Source organism: Balearica regulorum, chromosome 3 (genome assembly GCF_011004875.1).
Source record: "Balearica regulorum gibbericeps isolate bBalReg1 chromosome 3, bBalReg1.pri, whole genome shotgun sequence".
In the NCBI taxonomy this organism is placed as follows: Eukaryota; Metazoa; Chordata; class Aves; order Gruiformes; family Gruidae; genus Balearica; species Balearica regulorum.
This window is the reverse complement of record NC_046186.1, coordinates 41,057,267-41,084,644: the sequence shown is the minus strand read 5'-3', so window position 1 is coordinate 41,084,644 and position 27,378 is coordinate 41,057,267. Positions and strand designations below refer to the sequence as shown.

General features: G+C 40.3%; 1 protein-coding gene across 3 annotated transcripts in view; it reads left to right on the top strand.

Moving 5' to 3' along the window:
• The first annotated feature begins 518 nt into the window (after nucleotides 1-518).
• Nucleotides 519-27,378, top strand: part of UBE2J1 (ubiquitin conjugating enzyme E2 J1) — a 30,406-nt gene continuing 3,546 nt past the window's right edge. Inside the window, exons 1-7 of one of the 3 annotated variants that reach the window (XM_075747666.1) lie at nucleotides 519-744; nucleotides 12,500-12,573; nucleotides 15,141-15,272; nucleotides 15,919-16,003; nucleotides 17,420-17,525; nucleotides 19,933-20,062; nucleotides 23,887-24,018. In XM_075747666.1, the coding sequence (XP_075603781.1) occupies nucleotides 714-744; nucleotides 12,500-12,573; nucleotides 15,141-15,272; nucleotides 15,919-16,003; nucleotides 17,420-17,525; nucleotides 19,933-20,062; nucleotides 23,887-24,018 (690 nt within the window). In that variant the 5' untranslated portion in view covers nucleotides 519-713. The remainder of the gene's footprint in view (nucleotides 745-12,499; nucleotides 12,574-15,140; nucleotides 15,273-15,918; nucleotides 16,004-17,419; nucleotides 17,526-19,932; nucleotides 20,063-23,886; nucleotides 24,019-27,378) is intronic. The other 2 variants (XM_075747668.1, XM_075747667.1) reach the window with 2 other exon arrangements.

The following is a 27,378-nucleotide window of genomic DNA, read 5'->3' as shown; positions in this document are numbered from 1 at the left end:
ACAAGATGCTGTGAAGTCTTACAGTGTGGTTCAGTCTTTCGGGTGGGGTGTTGGTGGGTCTGTGGGTTCCCAGAAGCCCCTTTTCTAAGCACCCAGTTTTCAAACCGATCTACTTGTGCTATGAAGTCTTGAGGCACCTCATCCCATGACCTCTGTGGCTCAAGGCAGAGACCAGATGGGGACGCAGCGGGCATTTTCACTACTGCAGCCACCACGGCAGAACTGCGGCCTAGTGATCGTAGCATCATGTCCCAGCCGGGCTGCGCTTGGAGTCACGGTTCTGCTGCAGGGCCCGAGTCTCATATATCGCTGCTGGAAACTGGCTGCTTCTTCCACGCTACGACAGAGAAGGACGGGCAGCTTGTTAATTTTAATTTGTGCAACACACGACATGAATATTCACCAGCTGCCGTGGCACTCCCGCCCGCCCCTAGCTGCGCGGCCTGCTTCGGGCCCGGGCTGGGCGGGCCCTGCCGAAGGCCATCCCGCGGGGCCAGGCCGCGGGGCGGGAACGGCGAGGCCCCGGGGGCGGTGCCGGCGCGGCAGGTGCCTCCCTCCGCGGTCACAGCGAGGCCGCTGCTGCCGCTGCCACGTCAGGGGAGTTTCCCGAGGCGAGGCGGGCTCGGCCGGGCCCGGCTTTTCTCCTCCTCCGTCCCCTGTCCTGGCCCTCGCTGCCAGAGACGCTGCAGAGGGAGTGAGCGGTGCCCGCTGCCATGGAGGCCCGGTACAACCTCAAGAGCCCGGGTAGGCGGCGCGGCGGCCCAGCAGGCTCCGGCGGGCGCCAGGGAGGCGGCCGCCGGCCTCGCCTGCAGGCCGCGGCCGGACGGGGGGCGGCAGGGCCGGGCGGGGGCTGTGCAGCGGTTGTGCGGCCGTGCCTTGCAGGCTGCCCGGCCCGCTGCCTTTCGCGGCGGGCGGCCGGCCGGGCGGGTGTGCCCGCCCGGGGGCTGCCGCGATCCGCGTGAGACTCTGGGGCCGCTGCCGGGGCGCGGCGGCGGGACCGGCAGTCGCCTCTCCCGGGGTGCGGCGGGACAGGTGCAGCGGCTGGGCCGAGGCCGCGGTGGGGGGGAGGGATGAGGCCCGGGCCGCGGCGGTGCTGCGGTCAGCTGCGCGCCGGGGAGGTGGCGGTGTTCAGGCGGAGGCCGGCTGGATCCCTTCTGGGTCCCTTCTGCTTCCCAGTGCGATGGCGTTGAAAACGCCCTCCAAGCTATAGTTCGGTTCAAAACACCCTGGCTACATGGGGGTGGGGGTGGTGTGTCTGTGTTTGCCCACGCTTTTTTGCTGGTTCGTGGGAGCGTACTTTTGAACTTCTTGTCAGGTGGCTGTGCCCCGTTCCCCTGGGTATTGCCTCCGTTCCAAGTAGGTGCGTGTGAGGGGACAGGTTGCCAACGATAGCTTAGTCTGTGTGGCATAAGTTTGTTTTACAGAAGTGCTACTGTACACATTTACATATGTGTGTGTGTTTGTTCATGGGATTCCGTGTTAAAATTCATGCCTTATAAGTTGTAGATGTTCTCTGAATCCTTGAAGTGATACGAATGCCTCAAGAGATGTGGGAGATGTCTTGAGAAACAGCACTGGAAGGGAAGGTTTTGCTCCTTAGGAAGAAACCAAGGACAGGTCAGGTCCGTCCCGTACAGCTGTGTGGGAGCAGTGGCCTTGCACCAGCTGCGTGGGCTTCACCTCCTGGGAGCTGCATGTGCAGCCGGAGACCTGTCACTGCTGAAGCAAAACATCTTCCACAGCTTGTAAGGGCTAGTTGGGTTTGTGTGTCGGTTGCTTGCCCTGCCCCTGCCTTCCCCTAATCCAGTTTTGGGAAGTGGGTGTTATGAGCTTTGTATTATTATGATGAACAGTGGCTTTATTAGTTAATCATACTGTCCTATTGCCAGCATGGGAGGTGGGAAGAAACTTAATGTCATGATGGCTTGTACCTTACAAAGGTAAATGACAGGCTTCCTTACAAAACATGCCTGATGGTTGATGTATCTATTGCTAAATTATGTCCCTTGCCCTCACACCCAAGTTGCATAACTGAAAGATAAGAAGGATCGTAAAGCAAATTATGTACTTGTTATAGTTTAAAGTATCAGGAAGGCTTTTTTCTTTTTGAGACCTATGCTGGATATGTTGCATATGTGAATTTACATGATCCCTAGTTATGGTTTGCCACGTCATTGAAAATAGTGGTGGTGTGCTATGTGACGTGCTCCTGGGATCTGGGTGGAGAGGGCAAATATTTGTGGTTTAATTTAGAAATGTTCTTCTCCCCTGTTGTTACTATTCCCCTTGTTTTCAAGAGACAATTATCTTTACTGGAATTGGTTTTCGTCACCTGTGCTGTTCCGTAGCAAAATAACCTTACTTGGCAAAGATTAATGATTCATACAATGGGTCAATATTGCTTCCCCAAATTAAACATGCTCTATAGCATATTGATGTATTCAGTTATTTATTTCCATATGGATACTGAAAGTCTATAAAAATTATTTAAATCACTTTTTAAATCTCTATAATATGATTTAAAACACTCATTTCAATAGTCACTTAATATGCATGAAATTTTTCATTAAAAAAGGGCCAAAAGGTATTGAATAAATACCAAAAAAGATTTTAAATAAATATTGTTTCTTCAACAGTCGTCCAGTAAAATGAGTTGACTGTAGTTATGTATAGCCATTGCTTTTAGTCTGGCACTTTCTTGCTAACCAGGTAGATAAGCATATGCAATTATTAATATTTTTGTGTATATTCTACAAATTCCTATCTCGTTATGGTTACATGTGCAGTTTAATGATGGTATCTTACACTTGCCATTCAACTAAAGGCTTGAGATGGAAATGTAGAATGTTCTAATATTAAGGTGGTTTTAATTAATGCAAATGCACTGAAATACGTAAAAACAAATTCACCATGTTTCCTATTTCAAATGGTTGTGTCATCTGTGGGCTGAAGGTATTATTTTAGTAGCTGAGCCCTCTAGGGCTTTAGAGGTAGTAGCTGTCCTTGTGCCTGTTGTTCTTATGGCTCTGACTTGAACAGAGGAAGAACCAAGCTGCTAACCTTCAGGTCCTGGTCAGCTTTAGGGATTTGGAGTGTGCTATCTTGAGACAGAGTGGAAAAAAAGCAATCGTTTTGTACCTGCACAAGAGGCTTCTTTTGTTGAAATCTGCTTTTTGGACTTGAGCAAACTCTGGTTGCAGATGGTGACTTATGTCTGCTCAGTAGTTCTAAAGAGAGCAAATGCTACTTGCAGTTTTAGTATAAGTTATTTAAATGATTGTATTAGGCTTCATCTGAAATATTGTAGAGGAAAACACATTTTAAATAGGAAAATTTTGTTAAAAGAAACCTGTGCTTTCACTGATCTTCTTTTTAAGCCAAATTCTGCTGCAGGGCTATGACAGGAGCTGAAGTTCTTCTATGGTTTATACTTGGATCCCTCTTCTTTGAGTAGGTGTGCTAGACTAGATTGATGAATGAGCATCACTTAGGCTCTCTAGTGTCTTTCTTTTTGTGTGGTCTATTTGAGAGCACGTGAAAAGAAATACTGCTACACAGCTTTGTCCTGCAGCTAATTGCTCCTAGTCAATATATTCATCATCTTCCTTATCCCAGTTTCTCCAGCTAATGTTAGTTCATCCCAACATATCTAAAAGACAGTAACTCTCCACAACATGGAACAACTTGTTCCCCTGCACGCTGTGTGTCTGTTGACGAGAGGCAGCACAGCTGGTGCTCTGACAGCTCTCGGTTTATGATAGGTACACATCATGGCCACTGCAGGTCTGGGCTCAGCGAGGGTCTGTGCTAAGCTGCTGCTGGCTACTGTCAGTTACCCTCTGTGGCAGCAGTCACCTGAAGCTGTCTCCTCACACCATCTGTGAAGGTGTTTGTTTTATTTCTTCCCCAAAAGACCATTAATTTTGGAAGGGAAGAAATTTCACACTCCACACTTCAGGCTTGTGTTGATTCAATAAGGCAAAGCCTTTTAAGCTGTTGCTTCATATTTTTATGTCTATTTTTGGCACTTGTAAAAGGGCAAGCTATTTTCTGTCTTAGGATTTCAAAATGGATTAGTCAATGTATATCAGCCTGCTACCATATGGCTGATAAACCTCTCCCATCAACGTTAAAGCTCAGCTGACTAAAGCACAGACTTCATCCTCTTCATGCTTCAGGAACATCCCTATTTTCTGAAATTTATAAGACAGCTACTTGCAATAATCGCTTTACTTCCCCCCCCCCCCCCCCCCCCCCCAAGAGCTGTGACCTTAGTCTGCTGCAAGATCAGACACCAAATCTTGTAGTCACTGTTTTTGTAGTGACGGTCTCCCTCTTTCATGTAGGATGTTGCCAGTCTTCTCAGTGGGTATTAGCACAGACACACTTGAATTATGAACAGCTACTTACAGTGACTCACAGTCCACAAACAACGGTGCTTTTTTATTTTATTTTGGGTCGGGTTTTTGTTTGCTTTCAGCAGAGCTCCTCCACTGGAATTTGGTGAGGGGACTGGAGGGAGCACAGGGAGGAAGGCATGGCGTGTGTGTCCTGCATTTGCTGCCCATGGACGGTGCTTTTGGATCTTAGATGCACAGGGAACATAACGTGCCAAGACTGTGATCCTCTTAGCTGTCATCTTCAATACATTTACTGCTTTTCCTACAAACTATACTTCTCTCTCCGCTCCATACTTTTTACAAGTACAAAATATTCCTTGTCAACAAGCATGCATCAGTTCGTTGTTAATGAAAAACAGTCAGTAGAATGTAGCCAGTAGGTACTGTGCTGCTTAGTACCTTCTGTCTATGAAATAAATACAGAATTTTTTAAAAATAAAAAGTTGAATGGATGTTAAAAATTGATTTGATCTCAGTGCATTCAACAAGCACCTTACATTTGTTAAGTTTTATCTCCCTTTGTGTTGACTGAACAGTTATTCTGAATTGTAACTGCAGAGAGAGTCCTGTACTCCCTGCTACTCTGAGGGAAATGAGGAATAAAGGCCTTTCATTTCCAAGGATGAGAGGAAAGAGAGAATAGACCAATTAAAAGTATTCTTTTTTGTTGGTTGGGGTTTTTTTTACAGTTGTCAATACTTTATATGAGTACAGGAGGCTTGTGAGTCTTGCTAAAGGATATAGGTAAGACCGTGAAGATGTAAAGCAGCTATTCAGAAGGCTTGTGGGTCTTGGGCAAGGATGTATCTGAAACCCTGAAGTTGTAAAGCCTGTCTCTTGGCAAATGGTATTTCCATTTGTTATTGTAGCAGAAAACAAACGAACCATCAAACTGAACTTTAAAATAAATTTTGGAACCTGTGGCTGCTCCAGACAGTTATCTGAGTTCTGCAATCACACATTTTGGGTTTGTAAGAACAATTGTTTTGTCTTGTTATGTGAGATCAGCATAAAATGAGAACTTGACTAGTGGAGAACATTGCAGAAGCAGTGAATGAGGAATGACTTCATTGTCTCAATTTGCTTTTATTTAGACAGAGAAGTGCGATTTCTCTAGTATGGTGAAATAGTGTTCCACAGATTGTGATGTTTAGAATAATGTTGAAACTATAGTAGATTTCAGTAGAGATGGCTTTAAAATGGTGATACTGTTAACCTGAGACTGAAGTTTTAACTCTAGCACTGGAGGATGTAGGTTTGAGAAGGTGGTCACTGGTGGTATGGGAAAGATTGTTAGCGTTATGACTTGCTTCCACTACTGGCTTTCTAGTTCTAGAAGACTGAAAAATCTGGAAGTCTTTGCATGGTCTGTTGCAAGTATGCCTGTTTCTACATCTGTTGCTGAGTTGTTCAAGCAAAGATTTGTATAGTCCACTGTCCCATCACAGACAGAGGCAGTAAGGAATACTTTGGAAAAGAGCTTTAAAGAAATAGAATATGTAGTATGTTCTCCTAATCAGTAATTTAAGGACTTGCCCAACTGGAAGTTTCATCTGTATTCCAGGGATTTTATTTTGGATGGATATGACTAGGACGTGTGTGGGGTTTTTGGTTGGGTTTTTTGGTTTTGTTTTGGTTTTTTTATGAAGACGGATCAGGTATCTCTGTCCTAATGAAACTTTAAATGTGGTCTTGATTCAAAATCGAGTGACTATAAACTGCTATGCGAATTTTTATGAAAATATAGTCACATTTTTGTGAAATAATATACAAAAATATATACAGGAACTCAGAAATCTATTTAAAGACAGATATGAACTCAGAAGGGTTAAGAAAGGTGAGGCAAAATGAATAAACACAAGGAATGCAGAGGTAGAGAAGAGCATTAGTAATGTGGAGCTCACTTGAAAGTGTGAAAGTGTGGTAATGTGGGTTTATTTCTAGAGTAGATACCATTTGACTCTATTCTGCAAAAGGATTGTAATTTATAATTCAGGGTACTTTTGTCTCAAGCCCCTTTTTTCCCTTTTATTGTTTTTAGTTCACTAATGATCACGTATCATTCACAGGTTCTAAGCTGTCCAGGAAAATCACATCCACAATGGAGTAGGTGACACACAGTTACCTAGTGACACTGCGCAGGTCGCTGTGAACCTGTTAGAGTCTTTGTATGTTTAGATTTAATAAACCATTCTCTAGAATGTACAATGTGACTTAAAAATAACCATTCTCCATATCAAAGAGCTATAGTAAAAATATTTAATAACTCACCAGTCTGCTATGACTCTTTGCTTTAAATATGTTTTCTTGCATGCTTTAGTGACCAAATCACTTAGTGATTTTTTTTTTTTACTTAAAGCATCAAAGCTTATTGAGTGTTGTCATCTTATGATAAATCCTATGTACTTTACATTTCAATCCTGACTATTTTTTTTAATTGTGTGATCCAGTCTTTGTGCAGATGAACTGCTGACTGACTGTGATTCACTGTTATTTTTCCCCTTACATGAAATTTAAACTCACCTTTAGTAAACAGGATTTTCTTTTGAATGCAAATACAGGCAGTTTGGGAACTGGTGGTGGTTCGGCAGGTGACACTGTGCACTGAGCTCTGAAGTGCCTTGGTGGTTATACTGGCCATGGGTCAGGCTTTCTTAGCTCAGTGGTCAGATATTGAGTGGAGAGGGAAAAAACAAAGCCAGCTGGATTTAAAAAGACTTTCCCAAAATGTCATCCATGACATACACATCATCTAATTGAAGGGCTTTGCTTGTCTCAAATTGATTGTTCCAGGTTTTTTCTACTTTTCTAATATTATTGTCTAATATTTTTCCTAATTGTATCATCAATCATTGCATCATTAGTAGACAGACACGTAACAATGATGACACAAACTGGAACACAGAAAGTTCCATTTCAACATGAGGAAAAACTTCTTTACTCTGAGGGTGATGGAGCCCTGGAACAGGCTGCCCAAAGAGGTTGTGGAGTCTCCTTCTCTGGAGATACTCAGAACCCGCCTGGACGCCATCCTGTGCAACCTGCTGTAGGTGATCCTGCTTTAGCAGGGGGGTTGGACTGGATGATCTCCAGAGGTCCCTTCCAACCCCTACCAATCTGTGATTTACTAATAGCTTAAGTGGGCTGAGTAGTTATAAACCCCTTAATGCCAGAGAAACTTTATAAGAGTTTTACTAATTCATTGGAAAACCTGGATTTGATAAGTAAATTGCATCCTTACTTACGCTGTCTTGGTCAGCAGAACCATGGGGAAAAATTACTACTCTTTCTGTATTTCTCCTGAGTAGACCTCTAAATCTTATTTAAAATGAAGAAGAAAAAATAATAATAGCAGCTATTAAAAAAAAAAATTTAGAAAGCATTTGCTGAAGCAGTAAAAGCCGTGAGATTGTTTTATTCCCTTTTTTCCAGATCAGTTAAATCAACTTGAAAGATTAGGAGATCTCTAACTTTATGCCAGCTGTTTTGGGTTCCTTTATTTGTTCATTATGTATTTTCTTTTTCAAACAGAAGAACTGAAAATTGGTAGAAGGAAATGGTTGCTTTCCATTTGAAGAAGATACTGTCAGGTACAACCCATATCACTTAAATAAGAATTTGTTTCACTGATGAGCCTGCAGTCGTCTTTGTGCACACAAAATGCTGCCTCTTCAATCGATGAAGTACTAGAGGCTGAGCCTTGCTGAACTGAGACCTCACCCTCGCTGTGCTTCCTAACTTGGGTTTGATTACACTGTCACCCACCTCGCCTCTACCACTCCCCTCGCCTGGCTCTGTTTCTCCTGTTGAGCTCTTGTACCTGAGTACCATTGCCTCTTGTAGACAAGTTGTGGCAGATCTTCAGGAAGCTTGTGACAGTGTCTGGGTTTTTGAGTGTTGGAGGGAGTTGGAACTTGTATCAGATTTTCTGAACTTCCAGTGAGCAAAAGGTGTGTTATTTCAGCATAACAAAGTTGCATACAACATTGCAACAGGATTTATATTTACATTAATATAACCTTGGTCAGCTTGATTGCCACATCATTCACTGATGATGTGAAAATGAACTAAAATCCTTCCTGATTAAATACAGAAGACTACTAACAAAACAAAGCTCTGTAAGGCTAAATATGATTGCTTTATTTTAAGACTTTACAAAAATTGTTATTGTGGGAAAAAAAAAATCACACGTAATAATTTACTAAGAGAACACCGATGTTCAAATCCCATTGTCTCTTATGAAGACTGATCCCTTGTATTTCCTGTGTACAGAAGGGTTTCCCAAGCCACGAGGTGCAAACTAGTCTAGTTAGGCATGATAGCAGGAGTATGTGAATGTGACCTCAGGAAATATCCAAGAGCAGCAGTTGTGTTGAACAGAAATTCCAGGATAGCTTAAGGTTAATAAGAAGTAGGATTTGACCAGGACACATTTTTTGACAGAAATAAACCTACATATCATACATTCATTACACACACATTACACAAATTTTGCACGTTGATTGTGTTATTTCACTGCCGCTCAATCCTAAAGCAAGTTGATTTTTGCTTTAAATTTGATTCTCACATTTTTAACATCCATGTTTTGCTTTTCAGAAAAATTTGGTAAGTTTGGCATAATACAAGAGGCAGATTGTCAGGCAGAGCCTCTGGCCCGTAGCACCCGCTGTTTCCTTTCCTCCGCAGAGCAGTGGAGAGCTCCCATGTCTCCTGCCAGGGCAGGAACTCTCATTTGCTCTCTAGAGTTAGCCCAGAAACTTAATTTCTTCAGTATTTAATTTCAATGAAATAATGATAAATTGTTGCTGATTATACCTGTGAAAGCATGGTTATTTTTCATGCTGACAGTCATGCCACATTAAAAAATATCTTCATTAATTTGTCTCTAAAACCTGTCTTCGACAATTTGAATGTCTTGATTTCAGGGTTTTTTTGGCTGAATTAGTGATACTTTTTCCACTTTATTGACAGTTTGCAATTCTTTATTTTGCATTGGCCCAAATCTCTCTAATTTTTAAGAATTGCCATTGCAAAATGTTTACTCAGATGATTCAGTGTGATTTTTTTAAGTGTGTTGAAATACCATCTTTTGCATCAAAACTCTTTTTAATGAACATTGGAAAAGAATGTCATGTACTTGTTGCAGGCAGACTTTGTGAATTACATTTGTTTCTTCCATTGTGGTTTTCAGCAGCCGAAGGAGGGACTGTGTTCATGAATACTGCGGCTATGCTTAAACAAGAAACAGTTTATTACTTACTTCACTGGATCACACGTTCTCAGAATGAACCTTTATCGATCCAGGCTGTTCTTTCCAGCCTGTCAGTTGCCATTTTTCAGCAATGTGGAAATAAAACAACAGAATGGTCTGGGTTGGAAGGGACCTTAAGGGCTATATAGTTCCAGCCTCCCTGCCATGAGTGGGGACACCCTCCACTAGACCAGGTTGCCCAAAGCCCTGTCCAACCTGGCCTTGAACACCTCAACGGATGAGGTATCCGCAGCTTCTCTGGGCAACCTGTTCCAGTGCCTCACCACCCTCACAGTGAAGAATTTCTTCCTTATGTCCAATCTAACCCCATCCTCTTTCAGTTTAAAATCATTGCCCCCTGTCCTGTCACTACAGGCTGTGATAAAAAGTCTCTCCCTGTGTGTCTTATGACTCCCTTGTCAGTATTGAAAGGACACAGTAAGGTCTCCCCAGAGCCTTCTCCAGGCTGAACAACCCCGGCTGTCTCAGCCTGTCTTCGTATATATATGCTTCTTTTTCTTAAGATATCCTAGGTTGCTTAATACTGAAAACTTCTTATAAGCAAATTATCTCTATGGTGTACAAAAGCTAAATTATATATTTTTGCTGTATTTCATGCTCCAAGAGCAGAATAATATTTCTTATTCTTTCAGCATATTTTATGCTGACTTCTTAAAATATCTATAGTTTGGCTTCTTGATAATAAAATAACGCTATGAAAAAAATACAGTATCACTGTCACTTAAATACAAAAATATGTTTAAAAAAATGCTTTAAACTACTTCTCTTTTAAATTCTGCTTATCAGGAGACCACCTGCTTGTTGTCCCCACCTGAATGCTGTCTCTGTTACTTCTCAGTGCAAACACTTGGTTTCTCTATTGCTGTCTGCCAGCTGCTGGTACTTGGTACCGGGGGCAGCCTCGGAGTTAAAGCAGTAAAAAGGCTGTTCCTTTTGGGACAAATCCAAAGTGCTGATGTGCACTGTCAAACATCCTGCGCCCAGTTGTAGGCTGGGTACAAACCTTTCTCTGAGTGCTGGTAGACTTTTGTAGAATGGTCTTGAAATTTTTTTTTCCCCCCTCAGTTAACATGGGTAACTGCACGTCATGCTGGTATGGGGGGGGCTGTATTTATTTTCTATCTTGGTCCTTTATCTGGGAAATCTCAGTGGCAGAGTTGTCTGCTTTGTCCACAACTATTACATCTTCGTTAGGTCTTGTTATATATGTTCACTCCTGAATTAGCTCATCCTGGTGTGTGCCACTCTGCTTCTGAAGGCAAGTGTCCAGGCTTGGGGGCCGTGAAGCAATGCTGGGTCTGAAGCCTTTTCTGGTCCAGGCTGGTTTTCTTACTGTTCCTCACTAATGAACTGGTAAACCTTAATGCAGTTGAAAGAGACTAGCTGTTTTTCAGCAGAGCCCAGATGCTGCTGCCAGTGACGTGACCTTCTGGGCTCTGCAGAGTGTTTAATTGACACCTCCCCTTGGCGGCAGCAGCAAATTTCCACATAGTCTGTTTGCTTTTCAGGTTGTAATTAGGGAAATTTTCAAACCTGGAGCTGTTGTTTATAGCTGTCAAGAAGTGCGAAGGAGCAAAAGAACTCTTCACAGTAGATTGAAATCAAAATTCCTCTGCAGGAAGGTTAGAGTAGCTTCCCTCTCAGCATCATGAAAGTGAGTAAAGCCCTGGAGTCTGAGCATGCTATGCAGCCTGCAGTCAGTGGGTGATGCCAGGCTTTGTAAATTGAGGAACTACGGTTCACTTTAACCATATATTTATGCTTACACTGTAAGGGAATTTGGGTAGTGTTTCTCCTTCTTTGTAGTTAGATAATTACATGAGTGGGAGAGACATCTGTGGTTTGGACTGAATGTGGAGGATGGATTAAAGGATCCTGTTCCTATGTAGTTGCTTAAAGAGGTTACTGGTATTTGCACTTTTTCCAGTAGGTAGAAAGTTCTTACTCCCTCCTACTTAACCTTATTTGTGAGGCAGCATCCTTGAATTTCTTGTCTGTACTTCTTCTGTTTAGTCTGCTCTTCAGTTTGGCTGAGTTCTTTATTAAGCATTAATGCACGATGCACATGAAGGCACCTGGCAGGACAAGTGATGTAACAGAACTTACTAAAGGGGAAGGAAGAAGGAGATGCAGAAAATACAGGTGATGCTGGTGGTTCTGAAGTAGAAGATTGGAGAGGGTAACTAATGACTATGCTGAATTTAGGATAGAAAAATATCTGTGTGTCCACACGCAGTAGTAGGTTCAAATTACAAAGGCCCTGGGTAAATTTTTCTGGCTGGGCATATGCGTTTTCAAATCTAGTGTAAAACATCTCATTCTGCCAGTGTGTTGGTTTCTCTCAAATCTTACTGTGACCTCCTTTGAAATTAAGGGAGTAGTCATGTAATAGTCATGGGAGGTGTCAGGATAAAGCTTTTCAAGAGTTGTTTGAAGATGCACATGATGTCCTTTATGATAAAATATTGAGGTTATTAGTCTTGTATTTAAAGTCTGAAACTCCGTTAATGACACCTATGTTTTTCCTCATGTCTTTGATGCAATTAATAATGTAAAACTACTTTAGTCCCAGTGTTCAGTGCTGAGAAACTGTGACCATGCAACATGTTTTTCATAACTTTGTGCTTGTATAACTCATTTAAGATTTATTCAGTGTGAGTAATTTATATTGTGTCTTGGATTATTAACTCCAGTGAAGAAGCTGGGATGTGCTGAAAAAGATTAGTTTGCTGAAAGGAGCTCTTACAAAAATACATAAACATTTCTTGATGCAATGCACATTCTCTTTTTTTCTTTATTTTCATGTCTTACACTTTCTCTTTTTCAGCTGTCAAACGTTTGATGAAAGAGGCTGCAGAACTGAAGGATCCTACAGATCATTATCATGCACAGCCTTTGGAGGTTTGTTTCTTTAAATGTTTGCAAGAGCTTGTAATTAGGCTGTGTTGTTATATTATATATTCTTAAGTTCTCTGTATGTGTTTGTATTTAAAATGTACATATTTAGATACTAGCAGACTTTTTGAAATTTATTTTCTTTTTTCCTGTGATGAAAATCAACAGCAGAATTCCACTTTAATCGTATTGTAGTTTCAGGTTGTTAGTGAAAGTACATAATATCGGGTTTACATTGCATCTGAATAATTTTATCACACAGATATAGTATGTTTATTATTATATATGAGGATTTGCTATTTTGCATACAAAAAACCCTGTGAAAAATGTAAATGGGTGCAGTTCTGGGTGCATTGTAAGAGGCAATGCTTAGAGTCCACTTAAATAGTAGTTTCTTGAAGTCATCTAAACACCCAATTAAGATTTTGGGCTGAGAGGACAGTGAAGTTTTGGTGGTTAGAAGCTTAAACAGAAGCTCCTCCTGATTTCACTGGAATACTAAAAAAGGCAACATTCTGTGGTATTCAGTTCAGGGGGGTTGATTTAGCTGTTCACAGGAATGTGCAGCACACAACATGTGTACAGAAAATAGCATGTTTCTAGGTGCTATAAAACATACCTTATCAACTAGTTTTTGTCTTTACCTTGTTTTTCCCCTTCCTGTAGTGAAATAGAAGGTTTAATTCATGCTATTACTTGTAACTTACGTGAAGGTCTGATTCCTGGATTGGAACAGTGACTCTCTGGGAAGACAGCAGTGGCAGATGAAAGGAAGTGCTGAAAATGTTGACAGTTACCTCCTATCCTTGAAAAAATTGTAACTAGGTGGGCAGTCACAGCCCTGTGATACCACCAGTGTTCAGCATTAGTTGAGAGATCTTGTTCACTGAGAGCAAGCCTCATTTGGACTCCTGTCCTAACAGCAGTTGTTCTGCTTGTAAATATTCAGGAAGTTGTGGGCATCACGAGATCCGATACACTAAACCAAACACAGAACCCCAAAGAAATAATGCTTAAAGAGAAGTTATTTATGTTTCTAATGAAAATAGTAGTCCAAATTTCAGAGCATGCCTGTTATGCAGTAAGGCACAGTAACTGTTTCAAAATAGTTTATTGTAGTGGATTGACGCTGGCTGGAGGCCAGATGCCTGCCAAAGCCACTCTATCACTCCACTCCTCAGCTGGACAGGGGAGAGAAAATATAACAAAAGGCTCGAGAAAATATAACATGGGTCGAGATAAGGACAGGGAGAGATCGCTCACCAATTACCATCATGGGCAAAACAGGCTCAGCTTAGGGAAAATTAATTTAATTTATGACCAGTGAAATCAGAGTAGGATAATGAGAAATAAACTCAAATCTTAAAACACCTTCCCCCCATCCTTCCCTTCTTCCCAGGCTCAACTTCACTCCCAATTTTCTCTACCTCTTCCCCTCCAAGCAGCTCAGGAGGATGGGGAATAGGGGTTGCAGTCAGTTCATCACACGTTGTCTCTGCCACTCCTTCCTCCTCAGGGAGAGAACTCCTCACACTCTTATGCTCCAGTGTGGGGTCCCTCCCACGGGAGACAGTCCTCCACCAACTTCTCCGATGCGAGTCCTTTCCTCGGGCTGCAGTTCTTCATGAACTGCTCCAACGTGCATCCCTTTGATGGCATCACAAGTCCTGCCAGCAAACCTGTTCCCGCATGGGCTTCTCACAGGGTCACAGCCTCCTTTGGGCATTCACCTGCTCCAGCATGGGGGTCCTCCATGGGCTGCAGGTGGATATCTGTTCCCCATCAACTTCCATGAACTGCAGGGGGACAGCCTGCCTCACCATGGTCTTCTGTATGGGCTGCAGGGGAGTCTCTGCTCTAGTGCCTGGAGCACCACCTCCTGCCCCTCCTTCTTCACTGACCTTGGTGTCTGCAGAGTTTTCTCTCACATAGTCTCATTCCTCTGTCTGGCTGCTGTTGCACTGGGGTTTTTTTCCCCTTTTTTAACTATGTTATCCCAGAGGCACTGCCACTGTTGCTGATGGTCTCAGCCTTGGCCAGCAGCAGGTCTGTGTTGGAGCCGGCTGGCATTGGGTCTGTCAGACATAGGGGAAGCTTCTAATAGCTTCTTGGGCTTTGGGGAGGCTGTCATTAATGTTCTTTCTTGGGGTGGGTCTTCTGTTGGTTCTCCAGAAATTATTATTCACTGGGGCAAAGACCCAGTTTTCCCTTGGTTGACTCAGTTTTCCATTTGTCAGATAATAAAACTCTTGTCATCATTGATACAACTAGAGTGAAGAGCTTGAATAACGAATTTGAGGGTTTCAACAAAGCCATTGTGTAAGAAAATTACCAGAAAGCTACACTATTTTATCCTTTTAACCAGAATCTTAGTACATCTGAGAGTACAAATGAGAGTGGTTGTCTCACTCTCCATTTGATTTTGACTTCTTAAAACTTCTGCTGCACACTGTTTCTTTAGCCTGTCCTTGTTCAAGAAAATGGTGTTTAGTTGTTTATTTCTTTTGACACACTTTTTTTTTCTTTTTTTTTCCCCCCCCCTCCCTCTTCTCTCTTTGGTGGGGGCCTTTTAGGATAATCTTTTTGAATGGCACTTTACTGTTAGAGGCCCTCCAGATTCAGATTTTGATGGAGGGATTTATCACGGACGAATAGTACTACCACATGAATATCCCATGAAACCACCTAGCATTATTTTGCTGACGGTAAGCATGTTTACTAGTTTTTCCTTTTTACGTGATCAATTTAACCATAGGTGTCTGAGAGAGAGATTCTTGGCATTTGAGGTAATGTTATTTTTGTAAGAAAGGTGGCATAGTACAGTTAATGCTTCCAATTTAACACCAGAAGTCTTCTAAGGTGACTTTGTTATTCTGTAATTACATGAAGCTTTACAACTAATAAATGGAAGTTTTCTCCAGGAATAATCGCATTGCTGATGTGATTATCTAACCTTCTGTTCTCTCCAGGGGCCACCTTGGTCTCTGTTGGAGACATTGGTTGCATGTAGGAGGGCAGACTTGTGGTTTAGGGCAAGGGCCCACATTTGTGCATGGTTTCATAGAGACTTTCAGGCTCTCTGCACATGGTGTGTGGGTTACAGGAGCAACAGGCAAGCCACCATGTCACACTGGGACGTGTGAGGTATCAGTTAAGGGTTTCTTCATGCATGAATAGAGGCAGATGACTTTGTTCAGAAAGCTGAATGCCAATTTTGTGAGGTTGGCAGTAATACAATTATCAAGTATTGTTTGCATATAGATTTGTTTGATGATGATTGTTACAACTTGTACCAAAAACCAAGAGTTAACTTCCAGCATGTTTTATTGTCTCCTTCTCCTTCCTTTGAAGGCCAATGGCAGGTTTGAAGTGGGGAAGAAAATTTGTTTAAGCATCTCAGGGCATCATCCTGAAACATGGCAGCCTTCATGGAGTAGTAAGTAACAGTTACTTGGAAAATGTTACCCCCATCAAGGAACTGGATCTTTAAACAAAAAAAAAAATCACAAAAAAATGTTTATAGTGGAAAAGGAGACAAATTTTGAGGGACTAAGTATGGGAGAACTTGAGAAATGTAAAGTCATGAAGGAGCAACATAGGAAGATTTGGGAATAATATTAAAAAATGCACCGTGAAAGGGTTGAGAAGCTGAGGGGTGATGGTAAGATCTTATTTGTTTGGATGCACAAGCATTAAGAATTCTCAAACTACTTAGAATGTTCTTTGGTTTTGTTTTGTTGTTGTTTTTTTTTTTTAATTGTTCTTATGAAAATACTTTAAATCCTACTACTTTACCCCATTTTTGTATAATCACTAAAACCAGCTTGAATATTGATAGAGGTGAGTGTGGTCAGCTTTTCATTCTGATGCTGTACTTCTGAACACTCAAGAGGAAAGACAAAGTGATCTGAGTTCAGAATAACTGAATATTTCTACTTTTTTTTTTTTTTAAAGTTCATTATCACAGAATTGGCACAATGCATCCAAGGCAATATTTCTCTGTTTATATAACTTTAGTTTTGCTGATATCCATTTATTTCTTTGGATATCAGTTGCACTCTTAAAATATGTTAAGATCTTAGGAATTTTCTAGCAGCCCACTCTTCAACTTTTGTAAAGTCTCTTATGTTTTTTTAAAGAGTAGAAAATACTGTCTTCTAAGTAGAAGGTGTAAATATCCTATCTCTATTTTGTGGTACTTATCATGTGATATTTATTTACCAAATCTACTAGCAAAGTGTCTTCAATTCTTAAATTTCATGACTATGTAAAAAAATTGAACGGTAGATATTGTCAAAATAGATGTTTGAGATGACAATTCTGTTATAAGCTGTTATTAGTATTTAAGTAAGCTCCTTCCCCAGCATGATGACATAAAAGGAACAAGTTCTGCAGTACACTGCATAAAAGGAAACCACTGAGCTTGTGTGCACTAAATTGCAGAATTTGTGTCTAATAGAAAACACACACAAAAAGAAGAATGTCTTATGAATTCTCCTTTTCCTCCCCCTCCTTTACATGTTAATTCTACCATACCTTTTCTCTTCAGAACCCATTTTTAAAGACTGGAACTCTAATCTTTATACTGATGCAGCATTTTTGTGACAACTTGTCTTTTCTTCTCTGTGTTGACTGGTGGAAGAATAAGGCCTTACCTTTAATTTAAAAAATGAAGAAAACCTTGCTGCGTACAAAAAAAACCCCAGTGCTGCTTGTAAGAAATCCAGACTACTCCTTTGGCCAAAATGAAGTTTTGCAGGCAGAACTGCAGCTTTTCTGTACTAAGGGTAGAGTGAGATGAAATAACATTTGTTTCTGCAGCCTTGTTTGTATCTCTGTTTTCCCATTTTAGTAAGAACAGCTTTACTAGCTATTATTGGATTTATGCCAACCAAAGGTGAAGGAGCAATAGGATCTCTAGATTACACACCGGAAGAAAGAAGAGCTCTTGCAAAGAAGTAAGTACTAAGTTTGTTACTGTAGGTACATATGTGTGTAATATGTTTTAGGGTAAGGCACCGAGTAGAAAGTCACTTCAGTCTCTTTTCTTGCATTTATTCCAAATGTAAGAAAAAGTTCTATGACTTGTATATATTTTTTTTCCCCGAACATTGTGCAATCTCAAACCTTATGGTCAAACAAAATACTTTGAGAGGGCTGCATTCCTTCCAGCATTGTGTGGTCAAATTAGAGGTTCGTCTGAAATTCAGGCTTAGAGATGTAATTAACATTGTGATACAGTGGTAATTGTAGTGTGGAGGGAAGATGAGTGTGATGGAATTGCTAGTAAGTGTAAGTGGGGGAGAAAACAACCAAAACAATGATGCATCATTTCCCTTAAGTAAATAGTAATAATGAAACAACGTCACAAAAATCTGAAGCAACTGCTTCTGAATGATTTTTAGGAAATTAGTTTAAAATTAGATTTGTGACTATGATGAAATGATTAGCTTAGTGGACAAGGGGAGAGAGTGGATGATGTTTATCTTGACTTCAGCAAGGCTTTTGGCATTGTCTTCCTTACCATCGTCATAGAGAAACTCATGAAGTACAGCCTAGGTAAGTGGGGACTGTAAGGTGGATTAAGAAGTGGCTGAGCTGCCTGGCCTAAAGGATTATGGTAAAAACCATAAAGTCCAGCTGCAGGCTGGTCACTACTGGTGTACTCCAGGGGTTGATACTGGGACCAGTGCTATTCGGTGTCATTAACGACCTGGATGATGGGGCAGAGTGCACACTCAGCGAGTTTGCAGAGGATACAATACTGGGAGGAGTGGCTGATACACCAGAAGGTTGTGCTGCCATCCAGAGGAACCTCAATGGGCTGGAGGAATCTCATCAAGTTCAACAAAGAGAGAAGCAAAGTCCTGCCCAAGGGGAGGAATAATGCCAGCTGACCAGCTGGAAAGGACCTTGGAAGGGGAGGACCTGGGGGTTGTGGTGGACTCCAAACTGATCACAAGGCAGCAATGTGCCCTTGCACCAAGAAGGCTAATGGTATCCTGGGCTGCATTGGGAAGAGCATTGCCAGCAGGTCGAGGGAAATGATCCTTCCTCTATATTCAGCACTGGTGAGACATCTGGAGTGCTGGTTCCAGGTTGGGGCTGCGTCCAGGTCAGGGTAAAAGAAGATAGGGACTTAGTGCAGCGAATCCAGTGCAGTGCCACGAAGGTGATTGAGGGGCTGGAATGTGTTTCGTACAAGGAGAGCCTAAGAGAGCTGGGAGTGTTCAGCCTGGAGAAGAGAAAGCTCGGAGGATCTTATCTATGTGTGCAAATACCTGAAAGGAATGTGTAGACAGAGCCAAGCTCTTCTCAGTGGCATCCAGTGATAGGACAAGAGGCAATGGGCACAAATTGAAACCCACAAAATGCAATCTGAATGCAAGAAAACACTTTTTTACTGTGGAGGTGGTCAAAGCACTAGCACAGGTTGCCCAGAGAGGTTGTGGAGTTTCTATCCTCGGAGGTATTAAAAATGTGACTGGAAACAGACCTGAGCAACGTGCTCTGCTTGACCTGCTTTGAGCAAGGAGACTGGACTAAATGATCTCCAGAGGTCCCTCCCAACCTTACCTATTCTGTCATTATCCTTAAATGAAGTCTTATACCTGTGGGGGTTTTTTTGTCTTTCTCCTTTCCCCAGCTGAGGAGGAGAAGGTGCTTGAAAGACCATATCCCTATCTTATAGGTAAAGTTACCGTATTCCAAATTGTAACTAGTACCTTATTTTCCAGGCTTATTCTGAGCTTATTCTGCCTGTACTCTGAGTCAATTGGAAGCCACAACTTTGCTGTTAGCGTGGCTCTGAGTCAAAGCTAATAAACCCTGATGAGAGGTAGAGTTTAGTGGTTTGGTCTTGATACTGTAGTATCAAGGCTGTGTGGTTTCTCATTGACTTGGAGAGCTGCCTGCAGTGTGCCCTATAAACAAATCATGTGTGCAAGAGAGGAAAGTTAATGCTCTCGCAGAAGCTGAAATTCCTGGATCTGAGGTGCAAGCTCCTGGGTCCAATTTAATATTTGTAATAATAGTTAGATCTTTATAATTTACAATTTCAATTTGCTGCGGATATAAAGTAAGGTTTAAAATGGTAGCAAAGTATTAATGAAGTATAGAAAATAGCAATATGTAAGTCAGTTGTTAGTATTTTCCTAAATGACATGAGAGAATATGTATTTGTAGTAAATTCTTAATGTATTTTTTTTCAAGTTAGTGTGATTTGGGGCAGGGGGAAGTACTTTTAAGCTATGGGTCTTGACACCACTTGTCTTTCTGTGGATTGTTTTGCAAATAGTTTGTTTAAACAAGCACACAAGAACATTGTGAGAACATGCTATTCTGAGCTATGTCATTTGTGGCCAGGTCACAAGACTTCTGTTGTGAAATGTGTGGCACATCTATGAAGACAGCCCTCTTACCGCTAACATCCGGAGGCATGTCAAGCCAGGCGGACAAGGAGGCTAAAGAGCTTGCCAGACAAATTAACTTCAAGGTGAAGTCACTGTTTAAACTTTTTATCTCTGTTGTAAAAAATTTAAAAAAATAATTTTTTTTGAGGAAAAGCTTGTAAATTGCAGAAACGTTCATCAATCACTACATGGAAACCTGGTTTTTTTAGGACAGTCTGAAAGAGAAAAATAGGAGCGGATCTCTTGCAATGTGCCAGTTAATTGATTAGTTTTAACTTCAGTGGTGAGCACTGTGGTAAGAACTGCCTACGTATGTTGCTTTTATTTCTATGTTTTCAGTCACTAATGACTTGATTAAATTCTCCAGAATTAGTCTTATCATAAAAGTGTTAGGAAAGTTTGGGCAAAGCTAACCTAAATTTCTTTTCCTTTGTGATTTTTTTTTTCCCCACCCCCACCCTCCTTTTGGCTTGTGGAAGGAATAAAACATATTCCTACTGAAAAATGGTTCCAAATTCTTTTGAACTACTCTGCAGCTGAAGATACTGAAAGTTGAACTCTGGTATGGAAGTTGCTGTTACCCAAAATGTGTTCTAGCTTGTGTTTCAATGAAAGTAAGGTTTGTTTAGCCGAATACATGCCTTAGAAAATTGCATGTCTTGCATGCACAGTGTTGTTTTTCACTGGGTTTTCCACTAAACTCTTAAATCAGCAATTAAGAAAGACTGCTGTGCATGAGGGCAGGGAACTACAGTGATGTACTATGACAGTGTGGCATTGGTGCAGAATACATCCTCACTAAGGTCAGGGATGCTAATATGTCCCCTTTTATCACCAATGTTCTCCTAACACTGTCCTAAAGACTACTTTTTTTGTGTGTGTGTTCAATGAGAGCAAAGATGCCTCCTACTGAGCATTACTGCCAGTTTTGCAGGACCTGTGTTTTCCTGTGATCTCACATCTAGACGTGTTGATAGGTTGAGTCTGTGTGTAATAACATTTACAATAAAAACATTGCAAATTATTTTACAAAGATGAGATAGCTCAACTTTAAAACTCTGTCCCTCTACTTAGAGCAATGGACTGCCTGCTCCTGGCTTTTTTACAGTATATAAGGGTTAAAAAGTGTAGGATTCAGTTTTACTTAAGAGCTGCTAATCTTCATCACAGAAATTCTAGAAATATCAGAGTGTGTGTGTATATATATACATATTTAGAAAGAATTCTTAATTTACATTTCATACCTTTTTCAGTTTTAAAAATAAAGACTTAGGGACCTCAATCTCTAAAGAATGTTGGTGAGTTCCATGTATCCACATATTTAACTCCACTTCCTAAGAACAAGCACTCAGCAGGGGGAAAAATGAACAAAAGCCTCAGGTTTCTACAGCCTTTTACAATCCATTGTGGGTTTTTTACAAGGTAAATCAGTTCTGTCCTCTGGCTGTGCCTTCCCTCCATTTCTCAAATAAAATGTTAGGGATGGGGTTTTTTTAAGCTTCCTGCTTCTCTGATCTGCTTGACTTCGTTATTGTTTGATTGATGCTGGGCTGAGGCATTTGATTGATGTTTGCAGTAAACTAATAGTATGGGAATACAAAGGTTTTTAATCATTTTCATATATTCCGTGTCAATTTATGGGGTAAGATTTAACATCAGATTGCTGATTGAGTATATAATTTGAGAGCGCCTCTCTACTAGCAACCATACTAGCAATCTCTGCATTATCTTGATCCTTAAGAGATTTCCTAACTTTTTCTAGATGATCCTGGGATTATGAGAAATTATTTCATACCACCCTTAAGCAAAATGGTAACTTCTAAAAATGCCCATGTGTGGTATTGAGAAAGGAATACAAAATTCAGAAGAAAAAATAACAAACCACATTACAGTTTTCCTGCTTCTGTGAGCCTCCACCTTTCTCCTTGTCTGTTTTAATAGAAAATTACTTTTTTTAATCAGCTTTACATTGACTTGCAGATTTTGTGCATTGTAGGCGCTATATACCATAAATTCCACTCCACTTAAAAGAAAAAAAACTGTCAAAACAATATGAATTACCTACATGTTGCCAGCTCAAGGTGTATTTTGCAGTAAAATTAATTCTCCACTCACCCTCGTTATTGTAAATATGTTGATCTTCTTTCCTTAATGTCTGTGTGCTCTCCAGCTATTTTGAAGCAGAGGTAAGGGCTACAGAAAAGAGAGACTAGGTGACGAAAAAGTTCTGTTTTGGGAACTTTCAAGTACTTTCTTTTTTTTAATACTAGTCTGACTTCAGTCTAGCATAATAGGCTTAGTACTTTCATAAACTAAATCAAATTTGCATTTTGAAGTGTATGTGCTTTTATAGAGATTGGTAGTAAAGATGAAATGAGGTCTTCTTGGGAAAAGCAGAAGTATGAAAAGCTGTGGTCACAGTTTCCAGGGAAGGAACTTAAAACTGGATGTGGGAAAGGAAAATTCACTCTGCGGGTTGACAAATGCTGGAGCAGGCTACCCAGAGAGGCTGTGGAATCTCCAGCTTTGGCGATGCTCAAAATGTGACCGAACGATGACTCTACTTTGAGGAGGGAGTTGGACCAGGTGACATCTAGAGGTCCATTTCAGCCAAAATTATTCATAATCCTGTGTTGCTGCTTTGCTAGTCCGTATTTGAGTCATAACTTGTCCTATCTAATGTTGGAGTTCAAATAGTCAAGTGCAAAAGGAAGGCATTGTTGTTGGATTATAAGTGGGTTTATATCTTAAATTCATCTTCAGGTTGTTTCGGTAACGCTTTTTTTGGATTCTCCTGAGATAATATACATCAAGAAACAGGGAATTTTATTTCCTTACACAAAATAATATCACAAAAGAATCTTATCTTGTGATCTTATCAGCTTGTTTTTACCATAACTGGTTGGTTTCTAATACACTGTTTCTATTTCTTACTACTACTACCTCTACTGATATCTGCACTTGAAGACAAGTATTAGACTTAGAATTGTCGTCTTTATAATAAATTGAGATTTAGATAAATGACTTGGGAGGAGACTTGCTTACTGATTAAAAACTGATCTAGTCGTGACTTTTTTTTTATATGCATAAATTTTAAAGTGTTTCAGTTCAGGACTGTGATGTTATGTCCTTTTCCATTCCCAAGGGATGATTGCAGGCATATATATTGTTTTAACAAGAGGTCTGTTCGTGATCATCTATATGTCACTACTGATCTCTTGTCTCCAATATCCAAAAGCACAAAACCTGGATTCTGGGATTTGATGCTTATTAGACTTTTTATAAATGCATACAAAAGCAGTATTGTAAGACTTGTATTTTTTCTTTTGCTTTGCTTGTGTTGAAATTTAAATAGTAGAAACTGAGGTATGTGTGCCTGACACAGTGTGGTGCCATGCATATATGCCCACTCTGGCTGTGAGGCAACTTTGGTACTAGAACCAGTGTAGCCACATTAAATTAGCACTTACCAGGGGCTAGTTAGCCCTGATGAGAAACAGGCTGTATTAGTTCACTTGCAACAACAGTAGTCAGCATTCACTTAAGGACAGGAGAAACAGGAGTTTTAAAAAAATGATGTTATTTCTGGCATAATGGTGTCCTGGATCTTCTGAAGAATTTTGGTTTTTGCTCTATATATCTGTGTGTTTTTTTAATTTTATGCCTGTTACGTGCAAACAAAATTGTTTTTTAAACTGATGTTTGCACATCTATAGGCTGATTTCTAAAGAATGAGAGGTTCTCACACCTGTTGGTGTGTAATTGAAATGCAGTTGGCATACTTGATTATTACATTTCAGTAAGTCTCATATTCTCCATACATTAAAATACATGTTCCAAACCAAGCCAGATCTTTTTGGAGCAATTTTGAATTTGTCTCTGAAGCATACATATGTACTCCTTATAGGCAGAAGTCAATTCATCCAGGAAGTCTGATGCTGGACCCTCAAACACGTCAGGATTGAACCACTCTGTCGCTTCATGTGAGCCCCAGCAGGATGGTGCACCTAGAGCGTTCCAGGATCCCACAACTGCAACGGTATGGTCCATCTTTGAGCTTTATCAGTGCAACTACAGGCATAGTCCAAACGTGAAATTGGTACTATTAAGCTGATTGGAGGCTTCATTAAGAGTATGTAGTTCATACATTTCTTCTAGAACTTTTGCATACTTTTGTATAAAAATCTGTGTAATCTTTAGCAAATGGTATGCTGAATCACTTTTAGCAATAGTGATCTCTTTGCTTTCACTTCCTTCTCTTAAGAGCAATAAATAACGTTCTTTTAGCAATTCTTGTTCCCAGTAGTTCCTTTAATGTATGGGTTAACAGTCCATTAAAATATGGTGTCTGAAGTACTACAACTTACCATCTGCACAATATATCACAGGTTTTTGCAATAGAATTCTTAGCTAGGGGCAAAAAATGTTTCAGTGATAATTTGTAGCTTTTAAATATTAATTAAAGCTATCTTCCTGTTTTTCATAACCTCATAAGTCAATCTGACTAAAATATTCTTCGCGTTTGAAGTATGACACATGTTTTAATACTGCTAGGTGTAGGGCTTACATAATGGTTTTGGAAGTGACCGAGGCCTGGTGGTGGGCCAAAGCAGCTGCTGTTATGACTGTGGCAAATGCAATCTAAATTCACTGATAAATTGCAGGCAAATCCCAACTAAGCTGTCTTTTTTAGAGAGGATGGGGCTGCAGATCATTTAAAAATCCTAAAACACGTCAAATAACGTCAGACCATCTGTTGCGTGTTTGCAACGTATTTTCAAGCTATGTAGAAATATAAACATGCTAATAGCATACTTTTTTCCCACCACAATAAGGATTTTTCCAGATTGTTCAGGATTTAATAAACCATTTTATTTTATTCTTCTTATTACAAATCCTGGCTAATAGAGTAGAACTAGCCATAATACCAAGGCATTGCTAGCATTTTCTTGAGGAAAAAAACCTGATTTTTTTATTAATCCTATTTCTAAGAAATTTGTTTTAATCAATTATGCTGATTCAATCAGTAATGATGAATTTATTTCACATGGGACTGTTCTGCTGAAAATTGAGACCTTTAAACGTATAAATGTATGTAAAAATATTTTGTGTTTAAACGGTACATGATGAAAAGTTGATTCATGTTTTAAGGGATCAGACTGTCACGCTTACGATTGTTAGTTTGAGTTTGAAGAGCTGTGTTTCTGAGCTGCCACATTTTGAGTGTTAGGAATTTTCTGGAGCCTTTGGGGAGTGAAAACTTGAAGGCACACAGCGGAAGAAAGAAATGTGTAACAGGAAAGACTATTTTAAAGAATTTGAGCTTGCTATTTTTGTGTTCTTATTCATGAGAAAGTTAATAGAAATCTTCTCAAACTAGAGTGCTGGAGGCCTTGATCAGCTAATAGACGTGAAAGAGTACCCATGCAAACCTCAGACCCTTTCTATTCAGCTGGGCTTCTCGCATGTGTAAAATCAGCTTGGGTTAGTTTTTGTTGCATAAAGACCTAATTCTACCTTACTAAGATTTAAGAGTTAGATGTGGGCAACATCAAAACTATTTTTTTTTTCTTCTTCTTGGATAAAATGTTTACTGCTTGCTCTGTAAATGTGTGTTTAATTAAAAGCTATTGTGGAACATTTTATTCTCAAAGGGCATGAATTTCAAGTTCACAAGAGAAAAAGGGCAGGGGTAGGCCCAATGTTGAATGGTTGCATTAGCTTGCATAATTCCTTGCATTAGCTTGCATAATTCCTTGCATTAGCTTGCATAATTCCTTGCATTAGCTTGCATAATTCCTTGCATAATTGATATAGTAGGTTTAACGTGCCTAACTCCGAAGTCATGGGACCTTATGTCTTGCTACACAATAGAGAGAAAAAAAAAATAGCAGTAATCATGCAGGAAGAATGGAGTGTTACCTTTCTTCTGTTCTTGGAACGGTTGTAACCCATCTTCATGAAAAACATGATGGTACATAGGTGCTAAGGAAAGGGTCTACCTATAGCTGAGGAGGAGGGAATCTGTAGGCTATGTTTTACTATGGGAAAACAGCTCTACAGATTGCTTCATGGACAAACTTGTTCTTTCCAGCAACAATTGTTTGTTACATGATTTTTACCTTTAACCTGCTTGAAAGGACAGAGATTTTTGCCATGAATTAATGCAGGACAATTGCGAGTACAGTAATGTCCTTCCTGGGATACGTTTAACTGAATTCTTGTCTGAAGAGCACACTGAAATGGGTCTCTGGCGTGGCATCGCTTTGAGTCCACTCCCCCTGTTTCATGTGGGGCCTTATTCCTGAAGAGAGAATTTCTCATTCTATCAGAAGAAAAGATATTTTGAATTGACTTTGCAATTCTGTTAGCTTTAACTTAGAAATAGAGCCTCACTGACTAAAGAAGCACCAAGACTTACAGTATTTTAGTACAGCATATTCTTTTTAGATTTCAAAACTCAATTTGAAGTAGTAGTTTGTTTTAGTAATGGCAATTGTTATATTAATAGCAATGCTATTCTAGTGTGAACTGGTGTGTTATTCAGTACTTTAGCCTTATAGATTTTTGCCTGTGAAGAGAGTTGTGTGATGTAATTGTTGAATGGGTGTGTTTGTCTATACGGTTGAAGAGGTGCACTCATTGTTCTTGGCTTTTGGGCTCTCCCTGTCTGACCTCATCTTCTAGGCCACTTCCTTCCCTCCCCACGTTCTCTTGTCATTTTGCCAGACTTAACAGCCACTGATTTAATTCCAGCCAGCAGCTCAGGCCCACGCAGCCACTCGCTTACTCTCCCCCCAGTGGGAGGGGGGAGAGAACTGAAAGGGTAAAAGTGAGAAAACTCATGGGCTGAGATAAAGACAGTTTCAGAAGCTTCAGAAATAATATGACACATAAAGTGCATATTCAGTGACTGTAAAGATCAGATGCTAAAGGTAGCTGCAATGTAGCTCTTATTTAATATTTTAATTTTTAGTCTATTAAGCCCTTATTCCCAATATTTCCAGTATAATTTGGCAGAAAATGACTTAATACAATTTCCATCCAATTTTATGTGAGGTGTTGCTTTAGTCTAAAAATCTTGACATTGTTACTTAAGGAGAATTTAAAAACTTGCTGCGAGTGAAGACAAGAAGATTGTGATTTTTATTTTATTTTTTCAACTTACAATTCAGCCCATCTGCCACTTTTGGGATTCTTAAATATTAAGTCTTCAGACAAAAAAAAATCTAGATGTATATATTATTTAAGATACAGTAGGGCACGTGGTCCTAAATTTATATTGAGTAATGATCACTCTCTTCTTATTTAATTTTCTTCTCCTAATACTTGGTCATTGATTAGGTTGTTAGTCCCAAGGCAGTGGATTAGCTCAGCTTTGGGTGAAGAACTGTCTTCT